This window comes from Metopolophium dirhodum, chromosome 1 (assembly GCF_019925205.1).
Source record: "Metopolophium dirhodum isolate CAU chromosome 1, ASM1992520v1, whole genome shotgun sequence".
NCBI lineage: Eukaryota > Metazoa > Arthropoda > Insecta > Hemiptera > Aphididae > Metopolophium > Metopolophium dirhodum.
The window spans coordinates 147,396,673-147,423,404 of NC_083560.1; the positions used below are offsets into that span (position 1 = coordinate 147,396,673).

Here is a 26,732-nt window from a genome sequence, read left to right on the forward strand (position 1 = left end):
AATGTATAATGTTATAAAATATATTGATACAATAAAATATTATGAAGATTATGAAGAAAATACAAGTCTTGTTGAACTCAATCATCCAAAACCTAACAGTAGTGAAATAAATACTGTTGACATTGATGAAATAGTGATTGATGATGTGCTTAGTAAAAAAAGTAAAATTAAAACTAAAAAATATAATAAAGTATCCCGTGAAGAATCAAAATTAAAAAGAATGGCTGGGCAAGAGTACATGGGTTATAGTAGAAAAGGAAAAAATGTTAGCCAAGATCAACTAAGGAATAAAAGAAAAATGAAAGAAACATGTAACTCAAAAGTATGTAAAAAATCTGCATTTCGTCATTGTCAACTTTTTACAGAGACTCAAAGAAAAGAAATATTCCAGCAGTTTTGGAAAATTAATTGGGATGAAAAGAGAGCTTATATCTCAAATGCAGTCATAAAAAAAAATCCTGATCGTTCTAGAGTATTGGAAGAAACTAGTAGGAGAAACAATACATTCTGTTATTATCTTAAATATGAAAACTGTGATCGTTTGCAAGTATGCAAGAAAATGTTCATAGCTACTTTAGGAGATAACGAGTGGATGATTCATAATTGGATTAAAGAAACCATTCATGGTATGCATAATCAAAAATCAAAAATAATGCAAGATAAAAGTGACAATGAAACAATTCAAAAAAGTGAAAGTTATATTCGTACATCAAAGGATAAAAGGAAGTTTCATCTTGATGCATGGGTTGAAAGTCTACCTAAAATGCCATCGCATTATTGCCGTGCACGTTCCAATAGATTATATTTAGAAGGACCTTTTGAATCAAAACAAGAAGTGTATGATTTGTATGTTAAGCATTGTGCTGAGGAAAATGTTAGGCCTCTAAGTAAATCATATATATTTGAATTTCTTAAAGAAAAAAATTTTTCTATTTTTCATCCAAGAAAAGATCAGTGTGACACTTGTACATCATTTAAGATGAGACAAATAAATGAAAAGGAGTATGAAAATCATAAAAATATGAAAGAGCGCGCACAAGATGAAAAAAAAAATGATAAAATGATTGCTGAAAACGATAGTCAATATCTTGTACTTACAATGGATTTGCAATCGGTTAAACTGTGACCAATACTTAAAACAAGTGCACTTTACTATTCTATGAAATTAAAGGTACACAATTTCACCTTATATAATCTTGCAAATCATAAAAGTATTAACCACTGGTGGAATGAAACTGAAGGCGAGCTTGAAGCCTCAATTTTCTGTTCAATTATTACAGATTATTTAACTTCATACTTGGCTAAACATGAACAAGAAGGTTTGAATCAAAAACCAAATAAAATTATATTATATTCTGATGGATGTGGATACCAAAATCGTAACGTTATAATGGCTAATGCTTTACTCAATTTTTCTATTCAACATCAGGTACAAATCGAACAAAAATTTTTAGTGAAAGGGCATACACAGATGGAATGTGATGCAGTACATAGTGTTATAGAAAGAAAACTTAAAAATAAAGAAATTTACCTTCCATCTGAGTTTATTAGATTAACAAAAGAAGCTAGAAAGCATCCAGAACCTTATGAAGCTAAACATTTGTCACATGATAATTTTTTAGATTTTAAAAATCATCATCACTATAAATCCATTCGCCCTGGACGAACAAAAGGAGACCCTGAGGTTAAGGATATAAGATCTCTAAAATATGATCCTAAAGCACAAAAAATTCAATACAAATTATCGTTTGATGATGATTATAAAGATTTACCACAACGAAAATCACAAATCAAAGACCTACCGTTATTCTACCCTAAGTTATACAAAGAACCGATTCCACTTACTAAATCTAAACGGGATGATCTTCAAAAGTTGAAACCATTTTTACCTATAGACACACATCCGTTTTATGATTCGTTACCTCATGCCAATTAACACAAACCAAAGACTGGTAAAATATGACATTTTTATATTAATATTATATTATTATTATTATTATTATTATTTATATATTATATTGTTGGTTATGACAATTTATATTACATTTTATTGTTATTTTATTTTAAAGTACTAAATAATTATTATTTAATTTTTATACTGTTTAATATAAGTTACAAGATGTTAACTATTTTAAACTAAATTTATAACTTTTTTTTTTTTAAAATATTTTTATTAAAAGACTATTAAGTTTCTAGTCAAAAGTCATGAATTTCATTTTATTTGTTATACTGTTTTTATTGTATTATTATAATGATAATAGCTGTATATTTTTAATTCGTTAAAAAACAATAAAGAATGTTTGATTTATAGCCGTACTTACTAAATTAATTAGGTACCTAACCAATTAAGATATCATACAATTTACAAAATAAATATAGCAGGTTATAAGAAAAATAAAAAATAAATATGGACAGAAATAACTCGTATTACCAAAAAGGAGTGAAACAATAGCTTGTATCTCCAAAAGCAATTCCACGTATATCCAAAACAATTTACTAATAACACGTAAGTACCAGATATCTAGAAATTTTTACAGAAATTGGTTTTTTTTCTGTTGAGTAGTCATATAACACGTAGTACTAACTTTAACTAACAAAATTAATTTTACATATAATGTGCAGTCAACATAAAATAGTTTTTTCACTCTCCTGAAAAATGTTCAAAATGGAGATACGTGTTGTTTACGTGTAGGTAACGAATTGTTTTATATATTTTTTGAAATGTTTAACATCTATATAATTTTTTAGATTGATATTTAGTGAACCGCATAAATATAAACCCGTATATATAATGCTTCTTTGACCAAATACTTTGTTCAGATTTGGTACAAGTATATTAATATTTTGCTTATATCTAGTGTTGTGCTCATGATCTAATGTAGGAATTAAATTTGTATGTTTATATACATCAACTAGAACCGATAAATTATAGTTAAAATTAAGATTTTTTACATTAAATTCATTATAAATCAATTCAATGCTAGTAACCAAGATAAATCAAACATATTTACGAAACATTTAGAAAATACCTTCCAACCGCATTATAATATTTTATCACCCAGCAAAATCCAAGAAGTTGAAAGCTTTCTCAACTCTCCACTACAGATGTCCCCTCCTCCTAAAGCCTTCTCCCCTGGTGAAGTTTACTTTAATATTAAAAAGCTCCCAGGAAAAAAATCCCCCGGATTTGATCTAATAACTGCGGAAGTAATCAAAAATTTACCTAAAAAATCTATCTTATTCCTAACACAAATCTACAATGCAATGCTCAGATTATCTTATTTTCCTATTCTCTGGAAATACTCAACTATAATTCTCATATTAAAACCCAAAAAGCCCCCGGACTCCCCGACTTCTGAGACCAATCAGTCTCCTCCCAATATTCAAAATTATTCGAAAAACTGCTATTAAAACGTATTCTACCCATTGTCGACACTGCAAACATTTTACCAAACTCTCAATTTGGCTTCCGCAATAGCCACTCCACCGTTCATCAAGTGCACAGATTGGTAGACAAAATATCCTATGCCTTGGAAGAAAAACTCTATTGCACTGGTGCGTTTCTAGATGTCTCCCAGGCCTTCGACCGCGTGTGGCATGCTGGTCTTTTATATAAACTTAAGATTCTTCTCCCTAGTCACTACTATTTAATCCTTAAATCCTATTTAGAAGACCGTCACTTCTCAGTGCGAGTAGGTTCCACCTTTTCTGCTCCTACTTTAATCAATGCAGGCGTACCTCAAGGCGCAGTCACAGCTCCCCTCCTATTTAACATATATATATCTGATCTACCTTCTTCCCTCCATACGCTTGTCGGTGACTTTGCCGACGATAAAGCTATCTTAGCCTCTAGTTCTGATCCTCATCTAGCCTCTAGCTATATTCAGGACCACTTTCACCTTCTCCAAGCCTGGTACAAGGAATGGGGAGTTAAATGAATGAATCTAAATCGATCCATTGTACTTTTACGCTTCGGCAAGGAGTGTGCCCGACCCTCCTCCTTAACAACCAACCCCTCCCCACTGCCCAATGTGTACGCTACCTTGGAGTCAACATCGACCGTCGACTTACCTGGTCAGCTCACATTAAAAATAAAACTCGAACGCTGAACGATCGTTTTCGTCTTCTTCGGCCATTCCTAACTTCTAAAAATATCAAACTACCTACTAAATTACTGCTGTATAAACTACTACTCAGGCCCATCTGGTCCTACGGTTTGCAACTATGGGGCTCAGCCAAAGTATCAAATACAAACCGTATACAAAGGTTTCAATCCAAAGTCCTTCACGCCATCTCCAAAGCTCCCTTCTATGTTTCAAATGATACCCTTCATTCTGACTTCAATTTACCCACCGTCACTGAACTAGCCAAGCTCCACTATAAACGATTCAATAACAAGTTAACACATCATTCCAATCCCCTTATTGTCCAACTATCATCTGCAACTATTCCAGGAAATCCCCACAAAAGATTAAAAAGGCAATGGTGTCGTGACCTACTTTTATAATTTAAAAAAAAAAAAAAAATGTATCACTACAACTTATATGATCTTTGTTACTTAACTATTATGTATTCACTGCACTATCCCTATTATTAATATTATGCTAGGACTAATACCTTAAATTTAAATTAATATTCATGTTGAAGTACCTCCGATGGGAGGTCTCTTCCCTCAGTCTCCTCTGTCTGTGTTTTTTTGTTATTATCACTTAAGCTTATTGTTCTAATTGTAACAGATAGCGTAATAAAGAATTTTGTTAAAAAAAAAAAAAAAAGTATTCATTGGTAAATTTAGTAAGAATTTAATAATACAATTTATAGTGACAATAAGTTTTGTTAAGATATATTTTGAGGCTCCACCCCAAATTGATATACCGAAGTATAAATTGATTGTACTAGTGATAAGGAAATTGTTCTTTTATAGTATTTATTAAATACATATCTTGCATCTTTGAAGAAATAGAAGAATTTACGTAGCATGTTATTTAAATAATTTATATGACTTTCCCATTTAAATCTATAATCAATAATAATCCCTAAATATTTTATTTCCTGTACTTTTTCTAGTATAATACATTTAGGATCACAAACTGTATCGTACTGTAACTTTATCGTTTTATTACATTTTAAAGAATGTACTATTAGTTTATATTGTATTAATGTATTTGTCGGTTGCTGTATAAAACAAATATATTTTGATTTCATAAGATTTAATTTTAATTTATTTTTACAGAACCAAGCATAAACAGTATTTAATATGTTGTTTGCTTCATTGTATAGTTTATTATCAGTTCGATAGCAAAATAGCTGTATCATCAGCGAAGCTTAATAATTCTGTATTATGATTAATTTTCAGTTTTAGTAGATTATTAATAAATATGATAAATAATAAGGGACCTAGAACAGTGCCTTGAGGTACACCACAAGTCACATTTAGATCTTCATTAGAATATTCATAACATTTAACTCTTTGAGTCCTACCACTCGGAAAAGATTTTAATAGATTATTTGCTACTCCACGTATTCCAGAATTTTCTAATTTCTTTAGTAGTAGTTCATGGTTTACACAATCAAAGGCTTTTTGCACATCCAAAAAATATCCATAACTTTATTGCTTTTATCGAAGTTACCTTTAACAAAATTGTCAAATTTATACAGAGCATCATTAGTTGATAAACCAGATCTAAAACGAAATTGTGATTTTGAAAAAAAAAGATTTTTCTTCTAAGAAGTCAACTACTCTAAATTTAATACATTTCTCAAGGACTTTTGATAAGGTTAAAGATAGTGAGATTGGTCGGTAGTTATTGCATAATAATTTATCACCAGATTTGAATAAAGGCATTTTTTAAATGTTTTAGAGTAGATACCAGTTGTTAAAGATTTATTGAAGATAATTGATAAGGGAAAAGAAATAGAATTTGAAACATTTTTGAGTATATAATTCGTTAGATCATTTTCAAAATATGAATTATTATTTTTAATTTTAGTAAGGAGTTTATTAATTTCGCCTTTATCAATAGGTTTTAAAAATATACTATCATTAATAATATTGTTATTCTCATTAGTAAATAATTTATATTGATTTAGTTGTTCTACTTCTAAATTTTTCCTACATTAACAAAAAAGTAATTTAATTCATTACATATCTCAGTTGTTTGGTTTATAGTAATACCACCTTTATTCCTTATCATGTTGATATTATTCTTAATCTGACTCGGTTTTCCAATGACCTCATTTATTATATTCCAAACTAATTTAGAATCAGACCGAGCGTGTTTTAATTTCTTTTGATAAAATAGTTGTTTAGATTTTCGTACAATTTTATTTAATATATTTCTATATAATTTATAGTATTGCTTTAATTTAATATCAAAAGGCCTGGATCTTATTTTAGCAGATAATTTTTCTCTATTTCTAATAGAGATAACGATACCAGTTGTAATCCATTCTTTTAATTTGCGCATTTTATTTGATTTGTAATTATTATTTTTAGATATAGATGAGTATTTTATGAATTCATTAATTTTAGTATTGAAAACTTCAACCATAATATCTACTTTGTCACTGTTCAAATGAGCATACCAATCTTCAGTTTGAATTAATAAATTTAGATGATTAAAGTCTATTTTATTTGAAAAATTGTTATTATGATTGTAACTTTCGTTGTTATTAATATTGGATAATGTCAAAATTGTAGCATAGTGATCTGTTATATCGCACCTTAAAATATATGAATTGATTTTATTAGAATCTATGTTATTAATGAAAATATGATCAATGCAAGTTTTCGAGTGATTAGTCACTCTAGTAAAATTATTTATACAAGGTAAAAATTCATTTATCGTCATAATATTTAAATAATCATTACTAATATTTGTATTTTCCATTATATTAATATTGATATCTCCACTAATAATACTTATATGTTGTTTATTTATTCGTGATAAAAAAAGGTCTATGCCTGTAAGAAAAGATTCCAAGTTATCATTTGGCGATCTATATATGCATATTAGTGAAAATATTAATTCATTAATTTTAAATATGAGTTGTATTGAATTACAATTTAATAAGACCTGTTTTTCAATTTTTAATATATTTATTGATTCTCTAATTAAGACAGTAACACCATCACTCTTATTTAAGGTTCCTAACGAATTTATAGTTTTGTAACCATTTAATTTAAATTCATAATCATATAAAAGTCATGTTTCGCACAGTACAATAATATTAAAATAATTTTTCACAGAACTTAATAAAATAGTCAGATCATTAAAATGAACACTAATACTACTAATATTGATTTGAAAAATTGAGAAAGTATCATCAAGTAATGTGATGATACCTATGGAATCTACATAATTTGATTTAATATTATTTAATTTTGATATTTGATCAATATTTGGTAGATTCATATTCATTTAGTTTAAATTATATATTTCATTTGTAACGGTACCTACTAAAATTATATGTGTACTAACTACAAATTATTGATGTCTTGAGATGACTTGATTTTTACGATTTTTGAGTTTTCATTTTTTCTCACAAGAATATCTCCATTGGACACCCAGACAAATTTGTATTCTTTTGTTGTAGCAGCTACTTTCGTTTGATAAAAAAGTGTTATTCTGAGTTTCGTGAGTCTCTCATTCGCATAAATATTTTCTTTGTGCCACTCATTACTCATTTTTTGAGTTGTTAGTTTATTGGACTTCACGTTGCGAATTAAATTTTTTTTCATTTCAAGTTTAGCTAACTTTGCTACAATTAAACTGCGTTTAGATATAGACGTGTTTATTCTATAGGCTTCAATAACATCAATTTCAGTATTTGTTTTCTTACCAATTTCTTCAACAATTTGTTTACAGTTTTCACTTTGAGTTTTCGGTATACCAGTAATATCCACTGATATTCCTAAGTTGTACTGTTCTATTTCATCAATTTTTGATTTTAAGATATCAACTTCTTCCGATAGACGTTTATTCTCTATTACTATTTTCTCGTTTTCAATTTTAATATTTTTTATTTCAATGATTACATTATCAAGTTTGTTACTAATATTATCAAACTGTGCGCTCATAAACGATACCGACTTCATAAGTTCTTCAATGTTTTTTTCCATTGAAGAACCAAAATTTATTTCAGCAGCGTTTGATTTTGGAGACTTGCATGTAATAGTTTTGCAGTTTGTACAGGTGAATCTATTTTTTGTATTGTTCGACATTTTCTTAAAGTTTTGCTCAGAATATCCAACGAAATAAAAGTGAGTTATATCTTAACATATTGAACATTCAAGTATATCTTCATTATGTTTTAATTTTTCCTGGCATTTAACAAAGGTTAGTTGCATTTTAAATTGATTATTTAGTATTATTAAAATAAAAGTAAAACATATGGCACTAAAACAATTTTATTTGATATCTAATCTAAGTTTAGATAGAAACGCACATATAAGATCATAGACGTGCACACGGGGGGTACAGGGTATGCAACTGCACCCCCAGCGAGTTCATTTTAGAAATAGATTGATAGATAAATAATATTTTTTAAATTTATAATTTTTTCAAGCCCGCGGTCACACGTAAGTGCAGCAGGCTGGTATGTACGATACACGGTTAAAATCGTTTTCTGTTATCGCGGCTCGATTGTCGATAGTTAGGTATCGTAAAAGTGGCTACACCAAAAGTTATTTATAACTATTATTAATTGTGATAACTGATAATAGAACACATTAGTGACTGTTGTTGTTTACTGTAAGAATCCCTGTCAGCGTAGTCGTAGTGCAAAATAATTATTTTATGGTGGGTAGTGTACTCGCGTGTTTAATATATTAATTATAAAGAAGTTTAGTAGGTAAACAGTATATTTAAGTATTTAACTATAGTTACGTGATATAAAATTTAAAATGTCACGAAAAATAAAGTCAACAACCTTGTATAACTTTTTTAAGCATTCATCACCAAAACAAATAAAAACTGGTAAGTTATATGATGTTATGCTGTTAATTGCAATAGGTTGCCTACACAGTTATTTTTATTACCATTTTTTTCATTTTAGATGTAAATGAAAAAAATCTGCCTTCCAGTTCTATTAGTGATACTAATGACACTGAAATTAATTCCTTGACTACAGGTAACTATTATAAAATATTATTTTATTAGATTTTTATACATAAAAGTAAATTTTAGATTTTTATTTTCATAGAATTGTTCATGTATTATTAAATATTTATTTAGATTTAGTATAAAAATGAAAATTTTGGAAATTAATGATAATAAATTTGTTTCTAAATTATTGTATTTGAACTATCATCAGGGTTAGAAATTTAAATTTAAAAACTAAAATATCTACTTACTTTTATTTATGTATTTGCACTAGAAATCATTATTTTATAATAAATCAAATGTTATAACCAATGCCTTAAATTCTACAAATAAATTAACAATGTTACTTGGTACAAATTAAAAAAATGTATTTACTATAGTTAAAAATGATTTTATTATTTTTGCCATTTTTTCATTTTATAGATGTAAATGGAAAAAATCTGCCTTCCAGTTCTATTAGTGATACTAATGACAGTGAAATTAATTCCTTGACTTCAGGTAACTATTATCAAATATTATTTTATTAAATTTGTATACATAAAAGTAAATTTTAGATTTTTATTACTATAGAATTGTTTATGTATTATCAGATAAAATATGTGACCCATGTGATCCAGTGAATGCATTACCCAAGTATCAGCTTGAAAAAAAAGAAAGAATAATGAAAGGACCCTTCTGTCCTATATTAGAAGTTTATCCTTTGGAAACACTTTAAGAAGTTTTAATAAGTCCTGGTATTTAAGTTGGTTAGGTTAGGTATATTGGTTGGAATATAGTCCCAAACTTGACCGTGCATTTTGCTTTCCATGCCGTGTGTTCGTGGCATCTTCAGGACTTAATGCGGGATATACTGACTTAGCATTTACTCAAGTAGGATTTAAAAATTGGAATAATGCTACATCAAAATTTAAAATGCATCAAAACACAAAAAATCATATTCATAATGTAAAAGCACATAGTGATTTTTTAAATGGTAAATCTATTAACATTGTTCTTGATGATTGTAAGATATTATTAATTAGTCAAAGAGAAAAACAACGACAACATAATCGAAGTATAATGCAGCGATTGATTGATGTAACACTTTGTTTGGCAAAAAGTGGGAAACCTTTTAGAGGTCATCATGAGAATATGTCTTCTGTTTCTAAAGGATTATTCCTGGATTTTATAGATGTTTTAAAAAAGTATGATAATGTATTAGCAAATCATTTAGAGAAGGGTGCCCTCAATGCAAAATATTTAAGCAACCGTATACAAAATGACTTATTAATATGCATAAATAATGTTATGAAACGTACAATTCAATCAAAAATAAAAAATCGGACAGTATCTAACATGACTGATGAGACTTCAGATGTAGGGCATCATGAACAAATGTCAGTGATAATAAGATACTTTGATGAAGAAAAGTGCCAACCAATAAAGCATTTCATTGGTATCCAACGTCTACTTTCTGTTACTTCTGAAGCTATATTCAATAGCTTATCTATCCAAATATCTAATTTAAACATTGAATGGAAGTCAGTGATAGCAGTTTGTTTTGACGGAGCATCTGCAATGTCAGGGAAATTTAAGGGCGTACAAGCAAAAGTTAAAGAACTTAACCCAAACATCTCATATGTTCACTGTTATGGACATTGTTTGAATTTGGTATTGGTCGATTGTTTGAGTATTAAAAACCGTGTGATATTTGATTTTTTTGGGTGTGTCCAATTAATATTTAGCTTCATAGAAGGAAGTCCTAGTAGACATGCTGTTTTGGAACGTATTGTCCAAGAAACAAATATTAAATTGAAAACGCTTAAGTCTCTGTCAACTACAAGATGGACTTGTCGATCTGAAGCAGTTTCAGCAATAGAAAAAAATTATAATTCTCTGTTACAATGTCTTATAGAAATTTCTAAAACAACAACACAATCTGATGTCAGACTAAAAGCAAATGGAATAATATACCAAATGAAAAGTTATAACTTTATTTTTGCGTTATATGTGATGAAACCTCTTTTGGCTCAAATTCAAATAGTGAGTGCTAAATTACAGACTCGTGATTTAAATTTGTTATCTGCTGTAAAAATTGTTCAAGCATTAAAGAACACTTTAATAAGTCTAAGAAGTGATGAAGATGAATATTGTAGACTGTGTGATAAAGTTCTCGATGTATGTAATGCATATCAGATACCAATACCTAATGTTAAACATAGAAGAGTATCTAAAGCCGGGTTTACACGACGCGAATCTGATGCGTGAGGCAAGATTTACGAGGCTGCCTCGCGAGGAAGTTGATTCTTTTAACTATTTACACGATGCGTATCAGATGCGCGAAGCTAGGTGATTCAGGGTGAGCCATCAGTTTATGTGAGGCAACGATGGCGCCAGTACCTCCAGTTGCAGCTGCGTGGTTTGCTATTATTGCAATGCAAGTTTAAAAAAAAAAGAAAAAAAAAGAAAAAAAAAGAAAAAATGCAAAGTTAACGACGTTGGTGGTGCAGAAATTTGTTTCATCAACGGTTGCAGTATGGTAATCGACTTATGAAAGATATGCAAGTCGAACTTGTTGATAACATAATTAAAAATTTTACTCGTATGACATTGGAGGATTTCAAATATCTTGCTTCACTGGTCTGTCCAAAAATCACAAGAATGGATACTAACATGAGAGAAGCAATAACTGCAAGAGAAAGTTTGGCTCTCACAATGAGATTCCTTGCCACAGGTGATTCATTTACAAGTCTGCAATATCTATTCAGGATTTCAAAGAGTACAATATCTGGAATAATTCCAGAAGTATGTGATGCAATAAATGAGTCACTTCAAGAATATATTAAGGTATGTATGTTTACATATTTAATTATTTCTTTATTTTAAAATTAAAGTGTTCAAAAAAATAAATTAACTTTATGTAACTTAATAGTCAATAAAAAAAAAAATGTAAAATTATGTTTTCAAATTTTAATAATTACATCTTAAATAATAAATTGCCTCTTTCTGGGTAGTGTTCAAAAAAAAAAAACTAACTTCATATAACTTAATAGTTAATGAAAAAAAAAATGTAAAATTATGTTTTCAAATTTCATATAACTTTATAGTTAATAAAAAAAAAAATGTAAAATTATATTTTAAAATTTTAATAATTACATTTTAAATAATAAATTGCTCGTTTCTGGGTTGTTCTGGTCTTGCGGTGTTTCATCAGTTGTTGATGGAAGCAACTGGGAAACAGTTGGTTGCGAGGATGGAGTCGGAGTTTGGGAGGACCCAAGGTTTGAGTCATACACGGAGTGCTGTGTACTTGTGGTCCAGGGTGACCCATGTGATATACTATATTCTGCCGAGCTTGAGCTTCCATATCGTTGAGGGGGTGCATCGGGCATAAAGTACTGTGGCTCCGTATTGGTGTATGACAACATCCCCATATCGGCATTGAACAAAATATTTGAAAATGCCCTTTTAACCAGTATGCAACCAATGTACTGTCCATAACTGTTATATGGGTTACTCATTACGTCAACAGACGATTTTAAAATTTCAAAAGACTCTTTGATAAGCTGAGAATCTTCATCTTCATCAACCTTTTTTGTTTTGACCGAGCGTCGTTGTTTTGTACCCTGTTGTTTACCACTGGTATTGGGAGATACAATATCAGATGATATAGTATCGGTATTACCTATTGTTGGTTCCGCAGTTGCTCCTATTTCTTCTTAAAACATAATAATATAATCTACCAAAAAAAGAAATAAATAAATACATTCATAAGATTATTATGTTAAATTTAAAGTAATATTTTATTTATAATATAATATAGTATAATAATAATAATTTATTTTATTCAATTTTTAGAGTAAATACCTATTTTAATTTATTTATAAAAAGTAAGACTCATTTATTTTAGATAAAACAAAATTCAATTATTTAATAACTTAAAATTAAAATTCAATAAAAAATATATATTTAAAACGAAAAAATATATGTTATTTTTTTTTTATTTTACATAATATAATACTATACACAATATACATTAGGTGTCGTTATTTTATTATAATAAAAAAAAAAACAAACTAAATTTCCTTTTTTTTTTTAATTATTTAATAGACTGATATATTATTCACAAAATCAACTAAAAAAATCAATTATTTTATGAATAGTCTAATTAACTAATTTAATCACTAAATAAAAAAGTATACCTAGCTCGAATATATAGTTTTATAACAATTCACAATTACTTTATCAAATCAAAAACATTATAATTATATATTATACATGCATTATCATACAAACACTTACTACGAGATTTTATTAATTTAACCTTAAAAGAAATTAACAAAAATAACATAATTATTTAGTATATATAATATATATACAGATATAATTCATCATAAGAAAACAAATCATAATCAATCAACACTAATACAAATAACTATTGATCACATTTTTATATCAGTATATTAAATAAAATCCAATTGGCTTTTCATCAACCTTTCAATTAACAAAAAAAATCTAGAAAAAAACTCTCCATAAATAAAATTTTTGTATTTTTATATTATTCTTCTAATATATTTAATAATAAATCTCACATATGCAAAAATCCGACCAAACCCACCAGGATAATTTTAAATTCCCAGATATCGATTTTACCGCTATCTCAACAAGTTGGATAAATAAATGTAATAAAGAAAAATTAATTATTGAATTATCTAGAAGACACCTAATAAAATAACAACTGGTTTGGTTCCAGAACTAAAAGCTAGACTACAAAAATATTTAAAGGGGGAAGCCATTTCAGACGATTTCGATACACAAATAACTAATATAACATTTATCTCGGAACCAATTGACAAATCTAACGATAATATAATAAAACACAACATGCCTGACAATAAAAAACCATATTTCAAACCAAGCAATTTCACAGGTTCGATTTCTGAAAATATTGACACTTTTCTAAAAAAATATGAAAGAGCTGCCATCATAAATGGTTGGACTGAAGCCGAAAAAACTCAATATATCCCTGTATTTTTGGAAGGTTCTGCCCTTACTTTTTATGATAACATAATAGATAGTGGTGAAGACCTAAAATGGGCTGATCTAGAAAAAAAAATTTAGGCTAGAATTCGAACCAATAGCACAGACCGATATGCTCCGACTAATGTTAGAAAAACGTAAACAGCTCCCAGACGAACACACGGTATCTTACATTAACGATGCTGAATCATTATGTAGGCGCATTGATAGTAAAATGTCACAAGAGGAAATGGTCCGCAGTATAATGAAAGGCTTAAAACCCTCCATAGCACGATACATAGGAATAATGGGAAATAAAAATTTAACAGAATTAAAAAGTAACGTGCGGAAATATGAAATGGTCGAATTTATGATAACAGGTGACACTCCTAAAACTTCACTTGATTTCGAAACAGAAATAATAAAATCTAAACTCCAACAAATTAACACAAATAAAACTACAAAAGAAAATGAATTAGATAAATTACGTGAAGAATTAAATAACTTAAAAATGATGTGTGGCCAACTTATAAACAACACCAAAATAACATAGAACAAAACAATTAACACACACTCAACAATAAACAAAATCAAAACAAACTTAACAATCAACAATGGCGTACACAAGAACCTCAAACATATAATACATTATATAACAATACACCATATTGGAACCATAGGCGCAACTAGAGCTTATATTTTGGGGGGGCTAAAAGTACCAAGACAACACAGACCCGCGGGGGCTACGCCCCCCACACCCCCGTATTCACCATAATTTACGTTAATAATACATATAGGTGTACAAATTCGACTCTAGTTTTATTTTTATTTTAATACAAATTTTCTGTCTTTAATACAATACATATCTAAAACGTCTTCATTATTCAATGAGTTAACAATATCTCTCTCAATATTCAGAACTGCCAAATTAGAGAAACGGTCTTGAAGCATACTGGTTCGTAACCAATTTTTGATACGCCTCATGGAAGAAAACGATCGTTCGCAAGTGGCTGAGCTTATTGGAATACTTATTGCTACTTGCAGTAACTTATAAAGATTGGGATAAACATGTTTTTCGATCACTTTGCTAATGTCATTAATATCAAAATCCGGTTTTATGGTAATCATGCAATTTCTTGCTACATTCATTTCTGATTTTAAAGCATGAATATCTATCATTAAAACATCCTAAAACAATTAAAATCACAATAAAATTATTTAGAAAAAAATATTATCAAAAAATGTAATATTAACCTTGTAATGATTTATAAAATATGAACTTTCAACAAAATCCATTTTAATAAAACTTTCAACAGAGCTTGCCATAAATAAACTCTCTTTGGAGAATCTATACTTGAGATGTCTTACAATAGAATCAATAATAGGCATGTAGGCTACTCTTTGCCAGTATATTTCAACCGTAGTGTTTGAATCTACTACTTCATTTTCTGCTCCAGTAGTTACAAACACCACATAATCATGAAGATTTTGAGTTTCTCTTCTTTGACGTTTGGATCCTTTTATTACAAATTTAAACAGAAATATAAATTGAATTACTTTTAAAATAAACATTATTTAATATACAAATATAATTACCCATAGTTGGAATTTGTAAGTTAATATTATTTTCATCAGCAAAATTAACTATTTTTTTCCAAACATTATGGAATTCCTCATCTGTTCTTGATGTTTCAAATGTTTTTATAACGGACTCAATAATATTTTTAGATTTACCAAGTGTTGCTGTTTTACTTTGTAAACTATTACTTAATATGTTCATTATACTCAATACATCTTTAAGAATAATAAGAAAAATAATGAATTCACATTTCTGTATAGAACTTAATATGCCTAAAAAATTTTAATTATTTTATAATTATTAAATTGAACAGTTATTATGTTATTAATTTATTACCAATAGCTTGAGCAATATCTTTATCAGATTGTTCATCAATTTCATTTTCAAGGTATTTAACAATTGCATTAAAATTATTTAACATAGCCTCGCAATTTTTGTACCTGCAAACCCATCTAGTATCGCATACTCTTAACATATTGCCTTTTTTTAAACCTAATTTAGATTGAATGTCACATAACTTTGAATTATTTAAAGGTCTTGAAAAATGGACATATACAGCTTCAAGTACGTTAAATATTGTACGAGCTCCCTAAGAAACAATGACAATCTATCATCTATGTAGTTTAAAATTAATAATATTTATAAATTTAAGTATCATAGGCTTACCTTAATATTTTTACACGTATCAACAACAATTAAGTTTAGTTGGTGTGCCATGCAGTGGGTGTAAATAGCACATGGATAAAAGTCTTTAATTTTTGATTGGACTCCATTAAGATGCCCTGACATGACACTTGCACCATCATATGACTGTGCAATAATCTTAACAGCATTCATATCAACTTTATGCTTTTCAAAAAAATAAAATATGGCTGAAACTATGTGACTAGCGTCTTGCCCAGTTGATACATTTACAAATCCCAAAAAGCGTTCAAAAACTTGAAATTTAACTGAATATCTCACACAAATTGAAAGCTGCTCTTCTTTAAAACATCTATGTTTAAAAAAAATATGAACATTGATAAATTATATAAAGTTTTCAAGAAGTACCTGTTACATAGAGTTGTTAGTAGGTAATTATTAGCATACCTTGCTTCATCACACATTATTGCAAAAAAACCCGTTTCCGTTATCTGTTTAAATATTTCTTTGTTTACTAAGTTTGCACAGATGTCAATTATATCTTCTTGAATTTGCCAACTAGTTAAGTTTATTTTTCTCTCATGTATTTCGTTGAAACTTGGAAGGTGTTTGGCAAATAGTTCACACATTTCTTTAAAATTTCCTAAAGAAGTAGGTTACATAAATAAATTGAGATATTATAAAATTTTTATTTTAACTAAGTAATATTTTCAAGTAATTTAATTTAAAAGTGAGAAGTATTCAAATGTATAACCTTTATTTGTTGATTTAAATGATTCTTCGTGACCTCTAAATGCAATTCCTTGTTTGCTCAGGTATAAAACTATATCTATTAACTGAGATACATATTTTCTATTTTTTTCTATTAAAACTTTATTGGCTGTACACATTTTTGATAAAACAGACCCTGACTTTTTACTGAATACATATTCAGACAATCTTACAGTACTTTGTACATGTATTTTAGTACCAGCATGAGACGCTAATTTTGAAGATATCTGTAAATTGTTTTAATTAAAAAAATAAAATGATTGTAATAGATGTCACATATGACATATCTAATTACTGAGTAATAGGTATAAGATTATGAATTAGAAGAACTTGCTTTTTTCCAATTATTAAACCCAGTTTTGATAAATGTATCTTCAGTATAACCAAAATTGTTTGCAAACATGCGGCAAGCATAACAAAATACAGCATTTTTCTTGATACTATACTCTAACCACTCAAAATTAGCATAATAAGAAGATGAAAATGCGCGATTTTGTGAACCAAATTTTGATTTTGGATATTCCTAAGCAAAGCAAAAGCCATAATAAACGATATTAAAATTCAATATACTTATGAAAAATTCAAATATGATAATTAGTCATTAGTCATTACTCATTGCAGCACTGTTATAATTTTTAATTTAATAAATAATAGTTATAAGCAATTGTACCTAATGTTTGTACTAACTACTAAGTACCAAATGTAATTTAATATTTACCTTTTGTATTGGTCTATTCGGTCCAGATACTAAATCACCTAGATCATCATTAAATGTGTCTCCGGAATAAGCTACATTGTTGTGAATATCAGCACTAGAATTATCTGCAGTCTCCGAAATTAAAATAATGTCGTTAAAAGCACTTGATGTTGTAGGATTATCAATATTTTGATCATTTTCTGGTGTACTTGTCGCCGTTGTCGGAGTGTTAGATTTAGACTTATTGAATTTGAAAATGTTAAAAATGTCACGTTTTTCCATATTAAATAAATAGAATAAAAAGTAAAAAAGGTGGATAAGTGGATGTCGCTCTGCTGTACAGTAGGTTACAAGTGGGTCACTGTAATGGATGGTGTTAAATTTGAATTCAATGATATAATATCATTGTATAAGAAAAACGATTCTGAGCGAAAACGGTCAGTCAGCCTATGATTTTACCAAGTATATTTGATGATATTATTGTGAATAAAGTAATTTATATATAACCTATTTACTCGGAGCCTTGTTTTAAATTTTCAATCTTTAGCCATAAAAGTTAAACATTTTATACATTTTTAACCAGAAAATAATTAATAAATTATAAATTTGAAAAATGTTGTCAAAATTTGAACTTTAAATGCTTATAAAAAAAAATTGTGCATATGTATTTTTAATATTTTTCAACTGCTATTAGAACGATATATCAGGAGCCTTATATTAAATTTTCACGCTTTTTTACCCAACAAATAAAAATTTATTGATATTTATAGAAAAAAAAACTAAAAAAATTGAAAACTGACAATGTCCGTAGACAGCTCAAAAAGAGTCAAAATATTTTCAACATTTTATGGTGTATAGAAAATGCTAATATAAACATTCAGTGAAATTTTCAAGTATCTACAGTCATTCGTTTTTTAATTACAATAAAATAAGAAAATTGTTACATGAGAAATCGAGTAAATATCAAATGTTGTAAAAATATAAATTTCAGACGCTCATAAAAATTTAAATTAAGTTTCTTCTAGACATTTTTTTTTTGATAAAGGTAGACAAACTTATGAGTAATTTTATATTACATTTTCAAATCTTAGATTTAAAAAGAAAAATTTTTATGAATTCTCATCAAAATAATTTGCTATTTTTCGTGATTTTCCGTATTTTGTCAAAATTTGAACTTTAAACGTGTATAAAAAAAAACTGTGACTAAGGATTTTTAATTTTTTTCATCTGCCTTTGAAACAATAACCTAGGAGCCTTCTATTAAATTTTCAAGCTTTTTTACCCAACAAATAAAATTTTATTGATATTTATAGAAAAAAAATTTAAAAAAACTGATAACTGACAATGTCCGTAAACAGTTCAAAAAAAGTCAAATTATTTTCAAAATTGTATTGTGTATAGAAAATGCAAATATAAACAACCAGTGAAAATTTCATGCATCTACGGTCATTTGTTTTAGAGTTACACCAATAACCAAAATCGATTTTGTTAAAAATCGATTTTGCGTAAAAATTCCCGTTTTTCCTTAATTTTTCTTTTGTTTTTCACATCGCTTTTGAAAACTACTGGGAAATTAAAATTTTGACCTCCCCAATGCACCAACGATATTCACTTTCCCATCGAACAAGATACTGAAGTCGAAAATCGAAGCATTATTTCGACTACTTATCGTGTACACAGACACAAAAAAAAAAAATAAAAAAAAAATAAAAAAAAAAACACACATCATTGTAAAATCAATACATTCATCGTTTCACTCAGAATCTAAAAAAATATTTATTTATAATAAGCGTTAAAATAATAAGAATTCACACTTTTGAAAGATTCACGTCCCACGAGGTTGTTAATGAATAAAATATAATACGATTGATTTCTGATAAAATAAAATATATAATACGGGCAACAGGCTACGGGCGTCGGTCACCGTGTTCGCGTGTTGTAAAACTGTACATTGTACAAGTGTACAACAATATAATGGTTCATGAGATACTCAAATGTTAGCAGCTGATAGAGCTGTTGACGAAAATACAAAGTCATGTGGAAAAACCCTGTTATACACTTTTTATAGTTACACTGAATAACAAATAATTTTCAAACTTAATAATTATTTTGTTTAAATATTGAGATTATAGATATAGATGATAAAATTTAATACATTTTATCACAAAAATTACAAAATCCTGAGATTCAAAATTTTTTTTATCAGAGGGGCTATGAAAATATTTAGGGGGGCTTAGCCCCCCCAAGCCCCCACCTAGTTGCGCCTATGATTGGAACACGAATCCAACACCATATAACCAATCATATCACCCATCAAATCCGATAAACAATACGTCACAAATAAACTATTCACCATATAATTATAATGATTTTAACATTCAAAAAAAACAATGCTCAATCTGCTCCAAAACTAATCACTCAGAAGATAAATTTTTTTTTAGAAATAAACCACGCCCATCAATGTGTCAAATTTGTAATAAATTCGGGCATACCGCTAACAATTGTAATCTATACATTAACAAGTCAAAAAACTAAATGCAAGGTTAAACATGGCTGATAATTGTTCACCTTCAATTACAGCATCCTCGTATCAACAAATAAATAAAATTAATTGTTCACCCGATGCCCTTTACATCGAAGCTGAATTCAATAATATCACTTTACCAATAACAGTTGACACGAGGGCAAACATATGTTGTATTCGACAAGAATTATTACCCTTAGAATATACAATAACGCCAAGCACTATACACCTATCAGGACCACATAATAAACCACTATGCGTGGCAGGTTTAACAAAAATCAAAATCAAAATTAACAAATGCAACTTCGATGTAGAAACCTACGTTGTCAAAAATCTATCTAGCGCAATAATACTAGGAAATAATTTTTTAATAAAAAACAATGCCTTAATCGATTTTAAAGACAATAATATTATTCTAAATAATAATTTAAACATTCAGCTAAAAATTAACTACATAAACGCGATAAACTGTATAAATAATACCGATAATATTATAGAAGTAAAAGGTAGCATATTTAATTGCCCAGATAACTTCGCTATAGCACACTGTATATCTACTGACCTCAAAATGAATAAGGGTATAGCAAATTTAATATGCAAAGTATACGGTGACACCAGACCACAACTTGCATTACAAAAGATAAATGTGGGAAACACCATACCTATAAACAGCAATCATAAAACTATATTTCATTTAATAACAAAAGTATTACACTATCACAAGCCTAAATATGAAGACCTAAAATCTTCAATTCACAACCTAAAAATTGAAGCCATAAAGCTAAATATTTCAAAAATTGCAATGCCCACACTAGCATCGGGGCTAGACAAACTAAATTGGTCCGTTGTAAAACAATTACTATATTCAGAGTTTCAGAGGGGCTATATTTTAGCCGAAAATATTAAATCCGACAGTATTATAGCCGACAGATATTACGGCCGACAGTATTTTAGCCAACAAATATTACGACCGACAGTATTTTAGCCGACAAATATTACAACCGACAGTATTTTAGCCGACAAATATTACAGCCGACAGTATTTTAGCCGACAAATATTACGGCCGAAAAATATTTGCATCGAACCGTATTTTAGCCGACAATTATTTACCCCGAACCGTATTTTAGCCGACAAATTTTTACGCAGAACCATATTTTAGCCAACAAATATTCGTGATAAGATATTATAGTTGAAAATATTAAATGATAAAGACCTGGGTTGAAAGACGGCGGCATAAAATGTGTTGCCAACATTTAATTTCTTAAAATTATATTTTTGTATGTGAGGTTTCATCATTGTTCCACTGAATGATAATTATTATATTATTTGATAATAATTATATTTTATTTAAACTATATACCACGATTTAAAATAATATACTATATATACTGTATATCTTAAATCGTGCTATATACCCATAGATAATAAAGATATCTTTATTATCTATGTATATACCACGGTTGTCGGGTTGTGGCTGGAACAGAATTACAGATTTTGATAACAGAGAGACATAAATTTTTCGAATATTTAAAAATTAAATAACAGCATTTTCAACATACAAATACAAAAATCTTAATATAAAATATCTAAAAACCTAACTACTGCTTATAAATTATAACTACAAGTTAGCAATACTAACTTAAAAATAAATAAATTAATATAATAATTGCTTAAGTTGTATACTACCGACGTACCTACCTAATACCTATTGATTGTAACATCTTATAATACGTGTTTTGGGTATGACATTTAATTTTAAACTTTTAATTGAATTCTGATTGTATCAAATTTGTGATATTTGTGTTTTTAGACGGCTTATTATGCATAGATTACTATTACCACTACCCTACCACCACACTCATTTGCAGGCCGTACTTCAAAATATTTTTAATATCACAAAAATATTGAGTTATAATGACACAGCCCACAAGTGTAGAACAAATTGGAAATGTATCCCTCATACAGATTTTTTACTGCCACTAAAATAAACATTATTATTTATATGTAATATTATACCTACTCAGCAACCTAATATTTTATAATTGGCAAGAAGACATACATTTGCACCACTAAACACATTATCTTTCTTGAATTACTGTTAGAAGCAATCATAATAAAATAAACCACTGAGTTTATAGTTTAAGTTAATTTTATTAAAAATATTATCGATTTCTTGTGTTAAATTAACAAAATTGTTTTAATACTACTTATATTAATTAAACAAACAAATCTGAATTATTTCAGTACACACTATGCTATGTTAATAACTATCAGGCACAGCATTAGAACTTTTTTGCAGGGGGTTCTGAGTGGTTCAGATACATTTTGTACATGAACAAAAACAGACTGGTTTTTTCATAAGATACAGTGATTACTAAAATGGTCTATGGTCGAAATACGTGCGATCATTTTTTCGCCCGTAATCGGAGTAACAAAAAGTTGAAAAATACATTAAGTGATTATTCGTATAACCAGACGTTTTCTTATAGTATACGTCTGTATAACATTTTAAGTAATAAATATTTTGAACTTTTTTTCGCATTTATTTTAGTAGGCGTGTAGCTCATTATGTATTATTATAAATCGATAGGTATATAAGAATAACAAATTAAAACCTATAAAATAATAGGTCAATACACTCTAATATATATATTTGAGCAAACAACACAACATTGGATATACATTTTGAAGTACTAGTACCTTCAATATGGGTTGTATCGTCTTGTAATCTTTGAGGCTCAATGCAGTGGCCCCTCTAGATCAAATTTATGTTCTCAAAAAAACCGTGTATCGTATTTAAGTTTGAGAAATTAGCAAAACAATATTTCCCGCCAATTTTTATTTTGAATAATTCAAATTTTGAACACGTAATTTACCTAATTAATAATTGAGATAAAAAAACTATTACTGGCTATCAAATGATCTAGGTACGCTTCTGCTTCGGTCCTTGAAGGTTTCATAACGATAGAACTTATATTGAATGACTTAGGTTTTCGATATAATACGAAATTGAAAAACCTATCTAAAAGCTTAAATTCTTCAATAAAAGTCCTATCGTTATGAAACCTTCGAGGATCGAAGCAGAAGCGTACCTAGATCATTTGATAGCCAGTAATAGTTTTTTTATCTCAATTATTAAGTAGGTAAATAAAGTGTTCAATATTTGAATTATTCAAAAAAAAAATTGACGAGAAATTTTGTTTTTCTAATTTCTCAAACTTAAACACGATACACGGTTTTTTTGAGAACATAAATTTGATCTAGAGGTGTCACTGCATTGAGCCTCGAAGATTACAAGACGATACAATCAATCTACATGCTATTTTAACTGAATATGGACATTTTGTATACACCATATAATGTTCAAAATATTTATTGAAGAGTTGGAATATACCAATTATATTTTTTAGTCCATAATTGACAAATGTACAACATAGCAAAAACTGTTTTGCGTGGGTAAGAACCGAAAAAGAGAACTTTGGCTATGTAATATCGATTTTATTTATTCGTTATCGGTTAGGTTATTAAAGTTTGAAAAATAAAGGATTTTGAAACAATAAGAACTTTTTTCGTATAAGTGATATCGAAAAAATAAAAACGATATTGCACAGCTAAAGTTCTTTTCACGTGGTGAAAATTTCGTTTCTTAGTTATGTAACCTTCTCGGTTTATTCCCCGTGCCAACACGTTTTTGAGTAAGACAGAGACAACACAATATGCGGGTACGACGTCTAGACGTCTAGACTAATTTCGAAGTAATTAAATAATTATAATGTACAAGATGTTATGATTTTATAAAAATACAAATCACAAAAACGCGTTTTCCTCAAAATCGTTCAACTAGAGGCGTTTTTACTTATGACGGCAGTGTTATACAACAGTATTTGTATTCAGTGTATTCAACCTAAATATTGATTCATCGTAATTTGTTTCTACATTTTTGTACTTGTCATTTGATCATTTAAATACAATTCCATTTTACTTGATCATTTTTATTTAAATAAAATTTATTAAAATTATTTTACCTTGCTTTGCTTGCTTGTTTGTTTTATTTTTTTTTTTTTGAATTGGAACACGAAGGATTTCACTATAAAATAAATAAAACTCGTGGAGGTAAACGGTAAGTCAAGATCAAATTTTCATTATTTTTTTTTTTATTAAAAAATTACAGTTATACATAACAAATGGTTAGTTAAAATGTTGTCCCTAACATAATTATTACAGTTACTATATCTGTGCTACACCTAATGTGTACTGCAAAGGCACAGCTATACAAATGGAAAATGGCACTATTATAGCTAAAAAATCTCACACTCATGAAGCTCATGGTCCAATGTTTAATGAGCAAGAAGTTTCAAAGACAGAGACTACGCCTCTAAAAGTTATATATGATGAAGAAATAGTTAGGTATGGGTAATTTATAATGTATTTTAAAATTGTTAAATGCAAACAATATTTTTATGAAACATAAATTTGATAGGAATCCGGATGCGGCTTTTGTGTATAGTTGGCCTACAGCGGAGTCTTCCATTCGGCAGTCACGAAGAAGTGTTTGTCCAGCAGTACCATCCACATTACGCGAGTTAGGGGAATACTTGGATATGAATACTGATAGGTAAGATTATATATTAATAAAATTAAAAATTATTGATTGTTGTAATTTAAATATCTCATTTACAGGTATCAATGCAACTATAATTTTTACCAGGAATGGATAGTGGACAATGATGGAAAGTATAGCGGGATGTTTAAGTTCCAAGAAATCATTAGTGCTGTAGTGCATCAGGGGGCCACGGAACTACACGCTGATGCAACGTTCAAAGTAGTGCCGTCAATGCTTCATTGTAGACAACTGTTTATGTTGCATTTGATCCTGCAAAATCACGTAAAAAAAAATTATTAATTACCATTCATTTAAATTTATAAATTACAAATATTAAACTACCTACATGCATTTGTCTAGTCTGTTCCTGTATGCTTTGTATTGATGGAAGTAAAGACTGAGGCTGCATATAAGAAAGTTTTGGAAAGATTTTCTCGTAAATTTCACGAAGTCAGACCATTGACAATCACGATTGACTTCGAAACTGCACTCCGCAACGTCTTCTCTGATGTATACCCTGAAGCGACAGTATCTTCGTGTTGGTTTCATTTTGTACAGGTTTGACATTTTTCTTGTTTCATTTATTTTATTTTAACATTCCCCATTAATTATAATTAAAGTAATTTATTATTAAAAATAAATTATTTAGAGTTTGCAGAAAAATATAAAGAAGATGGGCTACTCAAACCACGTACAACAGCACAGAGAAGCTAAAATGTGCTTGAGAATGTGTGCAGTATTAGCACTATTGCCTGCTTATCAGATCGAGCAGGGTTTTCAAGACATAAAAATGCATGCTCAAAATAATAGTGTTTTGATACCGAGATTTTTTACATATTTTACCAGGTAAATTGAGTATAATAATACACATGAGTTATATGTTTTATTATCATTGGAGAATAAAATGTTCTCAATACAACCTAATAGTTTCAATTTTATAGTTTTTGGCTAACTCGCAAAGGCCCAGAGTGTTTTTCGGTTTACAACCAACCACGCCGAACGAACAATAATGTGGAAAGTTTCCATTCGAATCTTAAACAGACTTTTCAAGTGTCACACCCAAATTTGTGGAGAATGTTGGGTAAGTTTTTTTTGATTTATTTTTCATATAAAAAAAAAATATTGTTTATCATGGGGATACAAAATATAAATAGTATAAATCTCTTCAATTTCTGTTAGAATCTGAAAATAAATAAAAATTGGCTTTCATTAATAATAGTCAAGTCTTAGAATTATATATATTTCTAGTAACCCAGAAATAGCTATATACTTATAATATGTATTATGTATCCATGACCCATGTACCTAGGTTATAAGACATTTTACTTTATTTAATAATTTAGTAACTATATTTTGTGCATACTATTTGGCAGGATTGTAGAGCATATAAATCTAACACCTTATGAATAGTAATTGTTAGTTTAACACCAATGACTAAAATCGTAAATGTATGTAGATGTAGATTAATTAATATTACTAAATTAAAATGAATGTCCTTTGGAAATAAATAACTGAAATCAAATTTTGTGTACGCCTAGATCACTTGAAAAATATATCCATTAAGCAGCATATTGTGATTAATCAATTGGCAGCAGGAATGGCTACAACACGAAACACTAAATTCAAATTTATTTTAAATAGCTTGCGTATAAAGCATGCAACAGCTCTACTTGCTACAGGAGCAATAACAATCAAAGAATTTTTGCTCCAGTGCTCACACTGTGTGGATGGATATCTCACCAGAGAACTAAATTGGCATGATGCTACCGATGGTTATTATTAATGGACAATAATTGTTTGAAAGTTTTGTTTAT

The 26,732-nt window shown here is 28.5% G+C and overlaps 5 protein-coding genes across 5 annotated transcripts in view; 3 read left to right on the top strand and 2 right to left on the bottom strand.

Moving 5' to 3' along the window:
* Nucleotides 1-7,480: 7,480 nt before the first annotated feature.
* LOC132933254 (uncharacterized) lies at nt 7,481-8,224 on the bottom strand. Its single transcript, XM_060999567.1, has one exon. It carries the CDS (start codon nt 8,222-8,224, stop codon nt 7,481-7,483), a length of 744 nt encoding a protein of 247 aa, XP_060855550.1.
* Nucleotides 8,225-10,016: 1,792 nt separating this feature from the next.
* On the top strand, nt 10,017-11,351 carry LOC132933255 (SCAN domain-containing protein 3-like). Its single transcript, XM_060999568.1, has one exon. It carries the CDS (start codon nt 10,017-10,019, stop codon nt 11,349-11,351), a length of 1,335 nt encoding a protein of 444 aa, XP_060855551.1.
* A 291-nt stretch (nt 11,352-11,642) lies between these two features.
* The window catches only part of LOC132933256 (putative nuclease HARBI1), a 30,941-nt gene continuing 15,851 nt past the window's right edge, over nt 11,643-26,732 (top strand). Inside the window, exon 1 of the mRNA XM_060999569.1 lies at nt 11,643-11,930. Coding sequence (XP_060855552.1) covers nt 11,643-11,930 — 288 coding nt within the window. The remainder of the gene's footprint in view (nt 11,931-26,732) is intronic.
* Nucleotides 15,205-24,642, bottom strand: LOC132936774 (zinc finger MYM-type protein 1-like). The gene is made up of 10 exons (XM_061003541.1): nt 24,628-24,642; nt 17,813-18,031; nt 17,429-17,617; nt 17,078-17,321; nt 16,771-16,966; nt 16,348-16,675; nt 16,018-16,270; nt 15,699-15,953; nt 15,383-15,619; nt 15,205-15,290 (listed from the first exon to the last, which is right to left on the bottom strand). Exons 1-10 carry the CDS (start codon nt 24,640-24,642, stop codon nt 15,205-15,207), a joined length of 2,022 nt encoding a protein of 673 aa, XP_060859524.1.
* Nucleotides 24,776-26,701, top strand: LOC132936776 (uncharacterized). The gene is made up of 6 exons (XM_061003543.1): nt 24,776-24,930; nt 24,996-25,200; nt 25,279-25,476; nt 25,568-25,764; nt 25,860-25,999; nt 26,457-26,701. Exons 1-6 carry the CDS (start codon nt 24,776-24,778, stop codon nt 26,699-26,701), a joined length of 1,140 nt encoding a protein of 379 aa, XP_060859526.1.